Source organism: Echinops telfairi, unplaced genomic scaffold (assembly GCF_000313985.2).
Source record: "Echinops telfairi isolate 266 unplaced genomic scaffold, ASM31398v2 ScPeMD7_7458;HRSCAF=8496, whole genome shotgun sequence".
Taxonomy (NCBI): Eukaryota; Metazoa; Chordata; class Mammalia; order Afrosoricida; family Tenrecidae; genus Echinops; species Echinops telfairi.
Window position 1 is genome coordinate 8,488,518 of NW_022111358.1, and position 8,718 is coordinate 8,497,235.

At 53.4% G+C, this 8,718-nt stretch overlaps 1 protein-coding gene across 1 annotated transcript in view; it reads right to left on the minus strand.

The window, feature by feature from the left end:
- ASIC2 (acid sensing ion channel subunit 2) overlaps window positions 1-8,718 on the minus strand; it is a 295,046-nt gene that overhangs the window by 285,622 nt on the left and 706 nt on the right. Inside the window, exon 2 of the mRNA XM_045299995.1 lies at window positions 8,161-8,714. Within this exon, the coding sequence (XP_045155930.1) occupies window positions 8,161-8,714 (554 nt within the window). The remainder of the gene's footprint in view (window positions 1-8,160; window positions 8,715-8,718) is intronic.

An 8,718-nucleotide genomic window follows, 5' to 3' on the forward strand; every position in this document is an offset into this window, starting at 1 on the left:
TTGTTTTGTTGTATATTGTTGTTTGGTTTTGCTCTGTCTTGTTTTTGTGCATGTTATTATCTCCGCAGGTCTGTCTAAATAAGATAGGCCGGATGAACAATCTGGAGGAGAAAACTAGCCTTGCTTCGAAGGAATAGTCTGGCTATACTTCTTCCAAGATGAATTTGTTCGTTCTTCTGACAGTCTATGGTAAAAAGCAGGACTCTTCACCAACACCATAGCTCAAATACATCCTGCTCCCGTCTTCCTTATTCATTGTCAGCTTTCCCATGGATATGAGATGACTAAAAGTACCACAGTTGGGGTCCAGCACACCGTAGTCTTCAAGGTGAGAACCTTGCCTTTTAACGCTTTCAAGAGGTCTTGTGTAGCAGATTTGCCCAGGGCAATACATCATTTGATTCCTTCACTGCTGCTTCCAAGTAAAATGAAATCTTGGACAACGTCAATCTTTTCTCCGTTTATCTTGCTCTTCTTATTGGTTCCGCTGTGAGGGTTTCCCCGCTTTATTTATGCTGAGGTACAATCCATCCTGAGGGCTGTGGCCTTTGATCTTCAGCCACAAGTGAGTCAAGCTTTTCTCACTCACAGCAAGCGAGGCGCCATCACCTCCGTATCACAGGTTGCTAATGAGATTTCCTCTGCTCCTGATGCTGCATTCTGCTTGTTGTCCAGTCTCAGCTTATCCCTCAGCCTACAGATGGAATAAGATTGAAAAGACACACCTCTGGCATACACCTTCTCTGATTTTCAACCATGCAGTAGCTCCAGTCTCTGAACGACTGCCTCGTGCTCTATGTCTATTTTCCATATAAGCACATGAAGTGCTTGGGAATTCCCATTCTGCGTGTTGTTAGCTCTAATTCGTCACGGTGCACACAGAAAAATGCTCTTGCACAGTCAATTAACCACGGGGAAACATTTTTCTGGTCTTCTCTGCTTTCAGCCATGATCCGTCTGACCTCAGCAGCCATGGCACTCTTTCCAAGTGCTCTTCTGAATCCGGCTTGGATTTCTGGCACTTCCCTGCAGATGTACTGCTGCAGCCCCTTTCTAGTTATGGTTAGCATAATTCTACTTGTGTGCATTAATGACATTGTCCAGTAATTTCTCTATTCCAGTTGATCACCTTTCTTTGCGATGGGCATGAATATGGACCCTTTCCAGATGGTTGGCCAGGTAGCTGTCTTGCAAATTTCTTGCTGTAGAAGAGTGAACAAATGGCCTTACTAATTACCAGCCATGCTGATGACTGGACCGAGTCTATTGGGCAGCCATGTGATTGATGCCTTCAGGACTGGCCACAGTGGCCCCTAAATGACCATTCTCAGAGCCAGCCTACTGGTGGTCACTTTGGTTATCTGCAGACCCGAGCAGCGCTTACACTTGATTCGCTGATTTCCCTGATGTCGAATAACCAGCGAAGGTCTTTTCATGTTCCTTGTATAAATGTCTATTTAATCACCATTGTGTCTCTAACACTTCAATAACGTGTACATTTCCCTCTTAATCACTGCCTCAGCTCTACAAAGAGAAGCAATGGCTGGCTGGAAAGCACAGGCCATCTGCAGTATTTAAGCCCACTTTCCCCGATTGCCCACTTAGACATACAACTTTTCAGCTCTGTCCCATTGGTCATTTGGTTCACAGAGGAAGATACTGCAGCCAAAGTTACACAGTGGGTCGGAGCAGAGTTGAGGCTGGAGTGGAACTCTCAATAGCCACCCTGCCTGCCACTGCTCCTTCCACATGCAGCTCTGGAAAGAGCTTTGAACTTGGCTTCAAATCCCAGCTTGGGTGTCGGCAGGCTCTGTGACTGTAGGTAGATTACAGACCCTCTTTTGTGGGTTACGAGGTGCCCCTTAAATCCGGGAATATAATTCCATCTGGCAATAGAGATTTATTTCTTACATTAATTAGGTCGTTTATTTTTATTAAAAAATAAATACACCCAATGCCTTGGAGGCTATAAATCTTTAAAGGAGTAGAAAGCCTCATCTTTCTTCCAAAGAGCAGCTGGTGCATTTGAACTGCCGACCTTGTGATCAGCAGCCCAATGCACAATGCACTATACCATAGGGATCCTTTCCAATATTGTCCCCTAGCCAAGTTCAAGGCCATCAAGTCAATTCTGACTCATAGAGACCCTACAGGATAAGGTAGAACTGCCCTTGAGGGGTTCTGAGACTGTAAACCTTTACGGGAGCAGAAAGCCTCATTTTTCTCTGGTGGAGTGGTTCGTGATTTTGAGCTGCTGAACTTCTGGTCAGCAGCCCGACTCATAACCCAGGATGCTACAGGGGCTCTAGTTCAAGATCATTTGAACTAATATATCTTAAACCAACCACTGTGGAGCTACATGAAATTGCCCAGTCTATTGCCACCAAGTGGATCATGACTCATAGTACCCTTACAGAAGAGCGCAGAACTTTCCTGGGGGTTCCGTGACTTCACGGGAGTGTTCTCTTGCTGAACAATGGGTGGATTCAAACTGCTGACCTTGTGGTTAGCAAGAACACCCAAAGGATCCCCCTCTTCCCCCCTCGGAGCTGGTAGCTTGACTTCAGACTTACAGCCCCCCAAACGATGAGAAAACGAATGTCTCTTTGTTAAGCACACCTGTTTGTGGTACTTCTGTGACAGACGCACGCGATAACGAAGACCTCTTTTAAAGGTGGATGGTTTGAGACCTGCCTGGCCCGGTCCCACCCACCCCAGTAGCCGGTGTTACTGGCCGCTGACCTTCAATGAGACGCTCACTGCTCGCGATAATAATGAAAACAGCTCACGCGTATGGAGTGCTGACTTGCTGCCGAAAGCTGTTCTAAGCACGTTCCATGTATTAGCTCATTTAGACCTCACGTGCTCTGTAGGCAAACAGGCCTTTCTCACCTCCCTAAAGCCACCCATCTCTGATGACTGGCCTGCCTGGCCGGGCGGCCTGGCCACAGAGTGTACTGCTTTGACACAGTGTGTTGCTGAAGTGACGTCATGGACTCTGCTGCTGGCAGCGCCATGCCGGCAGCCTGCTCGATGGACCCAGAGCGATGCAAAGCCAAGGCGGGCCCGGGCTTCGGGCAAAGAGGGACCCTTCAAAACTGCACGGGGCTGACCTGCAGAGGAGGTGAGGAACAGGGAGAGATGTGGGAAAGAACGGTCCCTGGCCGAGTCAGGAGTGGGGATGGGGTTTGGGGAGTTGGGACAGAACTGGAGGGTCTCCCTCCATGGTCTAGCAGTGCATACTGAAAGGAGCCAGAGCATCGGTTGCAAACATCAAAACCCTTAGCTTGGGTCCCAGACATCTACTGTCCCACCCATCAGCACCCTTCCTGACCACCCCCAGCCCTTCCCTGCAGTCACCTTGAAAAGTGAATGCTCAGTCTCCTGGCTTCAAGCCCCAGTGCTCTTCTGTACACACACACACACACACACACACACACACACACACACACACACACCTTTCGCCCTTCCCTATCCGGGAACTCCTGTTCAGTCCTCAAGACTCAGCCCAGATGTGGCCTCCTCCAAGAAGCCCCCACAGTCCTCCAGCCCCATCTGGATACGTGTGGGCCCCCATAGTACTTCTGCACCGGCCTGGCCTTGGTTCACACCAACCTGCTGTCAACCACACTGCAGGCTCCCAGGGACACTCGCCATGCCCGGTTCGATTTCATGCCCCAGCAGCGAGGGAGCGAGTGCAGAGCTTGGCACAGAGCTGACACCCGTAAGTAGATACTGGCTGACTGAATGAATGAAGCAGGAAATGAGCATCTCCCAGCGCAGGTAAGTGGTGAGAAGACAACTCGACGATGATAGCGATACTAATGAATAACTGCTACTGCCACATGCAAAGACACTGCGCCGAGGCCCCTGTCCACACGGCAGCAACAGCCAGTGAGCACGGAGCACCTGCTGCTATCCAGGCATGGGCTTGTCGCTACACGCAGGTTCCCTTCCTCCCTGCTCTGGGAGCTGCCGATGATTCCTGAGGCTCCAGGAGCGGAGCAGAGCAGAGCACAGCCCAATGACACAGCTAGGGAGGGGCAGAGCCAGAGCCCTGAGCCCTGGTCCCTCGGACACTCCCTGCTCCAAGCTGCCTCCCAGTGGGGGCATGCTCCTTGTTCTTTCAGGGACGCTGGATGGCCTGACTCCTCTGATCCCTCAAATCCTTTTCCAAGTCCCAGTGCCCACATGGCTCAGCCTCAGTCTGCCCCTACATGGTTCCCGGGAGGCCACCTTCCTCCACCCCAGGAAAACCCAGGGGAGGAGAGTTGGGGACACCCCAGCCCCGATGTCAGGGAAATAGCAGGCAGGCGGTACACCAGGCACTCAGAAGGGGGGCTGCTTTAAGGAACCACCGAGGGATTAATTCTTGCGCAGGTGCAACAAGCCAACAGAGGTGAGGCTGATCAACACATGGGCCTGAAGAATAAGACCCACTAGACATTTCTCAGCACCCGACCACTCCCTCTCCTGCTGAGCTTCTTTCCAGACCATGGGAATGAGATGTTGGGGACAGCTGGCAGATCTCGTACAAGATCTCCTGGAACCTCCTCCATATCTGTTGCACTGAGCCCCTGAGAGTTTGGGAAGCACAGCTTTTGAGGGAGCACATGGTATCCTGATCCCCCAAGTCCAGAAAATGTCTCGTTCTCACTGGGTGTTCTCTGGTGTTTGGAGGAGACAACGAAGACAACAAGGATTCTCAGTGCTCATTTCCCAAGCCTGTCTTGAGCACCTGCCATGTGCCTGGCTCTGTGTGGGGTGCAGGGACCCCAGGGAGAATCTGCTAGGATTTCCAGAGGTGGGGACAGACATAGACCACTAGGTGGGAGGTGGAAAGAGCGACACTAGAACAGGGTACCAGGGCAGGGGTACCACCAGGTAGTATTTAAAGTCAGGCCGAAAGGCCCAGAGACCAAGAGACTGTTTTGGGAATGGATAATTCAGAGCTACTCTGCACCTAGTCGTAAAGCAAAACAACAACAACCACAACAAAAATAGGGAAAGGAGGAAGCCAGGGTTGGCATCCCAGACTAGAGGGGCCAGAAAGCAAGAACCACCTGTCCCTTGGTGCCAGGGATGGGGGAGTTGGCCAGGTCAGGCCTGAAGCAGATAAAAACTCAGAGCTGGGTTTTGAAGGACGCATCGGTGTCCTCAGGTGGACAAGGCAGGAGGGAATCGACAGCAGCAGAATCAGAGAGCGCAAAGCACAGGGCAGCAGGTTCCACTGTTGTGAGTGGATCCGGAAGGCTTGAGAGAGGGCATGGTGATCTTGAAGGCCAGGAGCACACGGTGGGGCCAGGTGAGCCAGTGTGAGGAAAGTATGCAGAAGAAGGTGGCCCCAAGCTAGAGGGCAGACAATATAGTTTAATGACAGCATTGAGGGGGTGCCCAACCCAGTTTAAAGAGGCCCTCTACACACACATATACGTAAATGCACACACGCATTCGCCTTCCATATTTATGACAACTAATTTCACGAATAAATATACTCCACCACGGGGTTTAGAGAACCCCTGAACAGAGATGAAAGCACTGGTCCAAGGGGACTCAGTAAGCTTGAGAGTGGTGGATTCAGGATTCCAGCCCAGCCAGTCCTGTTGGAGAATCAGCCTCTTGGCCACTGCACGACAGAGCTGCCATGCCAATGGTGACAACGGTGTGAGATAGGGCAGTGCGTTTAGAAGCTCATGTTCTTGGGGTGGGGTGGGACTACTCTGTATTTAGGGCTTCCCTGAACTAGCTTCTGACTATTTAGGGTGCACCCTTTAATCCTGATATACTTGGAAAAAAATGTACCCCCTGTGATGTGAAGGGATCGGAAATCTCCGGGATAGTACCATGGAAGAAGCCACTAGGGGTTGCTTTGGGTCCCCAGGATCACACATCTCTGGAGAATGGGAGGAATACTTTTTGCATGGCTGGGTGTCTCCCAGCAAACTCTCCCAGGGCAGGAAGGTAGTGTGCAGAGAAGGAGGAGACAAGTGTGGCCCAGAGGGCATGGTGTCATGAGCAGAGGAGGGGGACAGAACATGAGGTCTGGCAGATTTCCCCCAATGTCACCAACTCACAATCTAGACAGACTCCGTTCTTTTCTATGCCTTAGCCAAGGACCCACACAACCAGCAGTCACGAAGTCTGTGGCTCCTGGTGGTGGGTTAGGACCCCCTATCATGGGGCTGAGGCTCTGACCACCCAGACTCCCTGGGTGTGTTTTCACTCCCCACTCTTCAGGGAGGACTAGGGCTTGGGGTGAGGTATAGGGCCTGACCCAGGGGCCCTCTGTGAAGAGAAGTCCAGGCTCAGAGAGGATGGGTTACAGTGTGGCTTCTGTATAATGCAGTCGGTGAGACAAAACATTGGGCTTTGGATTAGCTAGTTCTAGGCATTGGATAACTTTTTGGCACCTCAAAATTGTCATCATTAAAATGAGGGAGGTGGGGAATGTATTTCTATCCCAGGTTTGTAAGCATCTCTGGTGGCACAGTAGGTTAAGCAGTAGGCTGCTAACCAAATGGTTGCCAGTTCAAACCCCTCCGCTACTCTGTGGGAGAAAAAGGAGACAGTCTGCTTCCAGAAGCGGTTCCACAGGGTTCCTGTGAGTGGGAATCCACTTGCCGGCAGTGAGGGGCGACACAGGTTGCTGTGAATGTCAAAAGTGAATGCTGACCGCAATCCCACACAGTGTGACACAGGTGATCAGAATGACCATGGGCGGGCCGGAGTGAGAGCTGCAGAACTGGGAACAGAACCCTGAACTCGAATTTAACTCTAGGAGCTGCTATGGATAATCCACGAGGCACCTTTACTCCCTTCCTTCCTCTTTGTGGGACTGGCTCGGAATGGTGTCTGAGTTCTTAGAGAAGTCACTTAGAAAGAAGCTCGTTGCAATGGCTTCTCCTGCTGGCCAGGGCAGAGGGAGTCACCAGAAAAAGGGATTGCAAGCAGCTGAAAAGCCCAACAAACAGGGAATGTTTGAAGAATAGATCGTCCAGGGCTACGCTACACACAGACTTGGAGCAAAGCTGGGCGGGCAAGATGCAAGCCAGCCAGGGTTGCCATCCTACCCAAGGAATGCCCAGTCGGCCAGTCAGAGGCCTAGCCTGACCAGCTTCCATGCCAACACCTGTTGGAACATCCCTGTATCATCAGGAAAAACGCTTTGTCAGACATGAGCCTTCAGAGCGACAAACACAAACTGGCGAAATCACCATCAGAGCAATGCAAATAAACACCATCCTTGCCCCTCTAACCTCAGCACTCATGGAAAGTCCCAAGCCCACCTGCTGGGCGTTTACACACAAATGGCTGAACAAGCCAGCGCCACACTGGGGCCTGGCACCAGCACTCCTCCTAGGAGGATACCTTCTGTCCGACAGCTGCGTGGTCCAGACCCTCAGCAAGGGGGAACCAGCACAGAAAATGGTGACAAACCAGAGCCCCAGCTTCTCCCGGCAGGCCGCAGGCGGATCCCGGTCAACATCTCTGCCCTGCTGCTCCCGCCGCGTGCGGGGCGGGACTCCAGGCTCACAGGCCTGAGCTCAAGCCTCATTGCAGAAGGACAGTTCTCAGCTACCCTGCAACTCAGCCCCTCCGCAGCTCGCTCAGGACCAGTGCTTTGGAAAGCTTACACGTGAGGCTCCCCCTTCAGTGCCCCAGGCTCTAACCTTGTACTCCTAAACCTTCAACCTACTTAAGGGCCTCTGGTGCGTCCCTGGCCTGGGTGAGAAACAGCCTCTTGCTCTGAGTTTTCCCCCAAACAACACATCCAGGTTGAGACAAACTTCCCTCTCTTCCACACCCTTCACCCCAGCATCAGGGCAGGTGCTAGGACCTGTAGTTGAGGTCCCAGTGAGGAGGGGCTAGCATTCCCGAGACCAGAAGGAGCCCAGTTAAGGACTAGGGGGGCAGGCACTGGGAGGAGAGACCTCTGAGGCCCAGGGTCGGCTGGCACTAGGTGAAACTACTTCAATAGTTGTGCCGAACTTCCCAGAACCTGGACCCAAGAGCGGGCTACACTTTGGCCCCAGGGAGTGGTGATTCGGAGGGTGTCCAACCGTGAGGGAATGGAAAGGCCGGCCTCCGGAGAGTAGGGGGCTGAGCGGGGTCAGAGAAGCCGAGGGAACGAGGGAACGGGTCCGCGCGGAGGGAACTCACGGAGGAGAAATTGTGCGGGCCGCAGAGCTCGCCGCGGTACTTGCAGGAGAGCAGCATGTCCTCCAGCTGGTGGCCCAGGCGGTCCATGAAGGCGGCGCTGATGCCCTCGAAGTGGCGCGGTGGCAGGAAGAGGCGGAAGTCGGCCAGCTTGCGGAACCACTGGCGGCGCGGCTCGTCGCCCCGCAGCAGCTCGCTGACCAGCGGGCGCGCCGTGCGGTTGGGCAGCAGCAGCCCGAGCCAGTGGCCGGCGTAGTAGAGGTCCCCCTTGGAGAGGCGCGGGAAGCGCAAGGGGTTGTTGTTGCACACGGTGACGGCGGGGAAGGGCAGCTGGCGGCTCCACTCGCGGTGCACTCGCGTGTGCGACGGGAAGCTGAGCCAGTAGAGCAGGCGGTTCGAGGACCAGGACAGCAGCAAGCCGAGGGACGTGCAGAAGGCCAGCACCCACAGGGCCCGCCGCTGGAAGGAGCCCCCTGCCGCCGTGCGCCCCGCGCACATGTGTCGCAGCCCGTGCAGTTTAGCGCGGCTCAGCGACGGCCGCCCCCTGCGGGCGACCCCTGG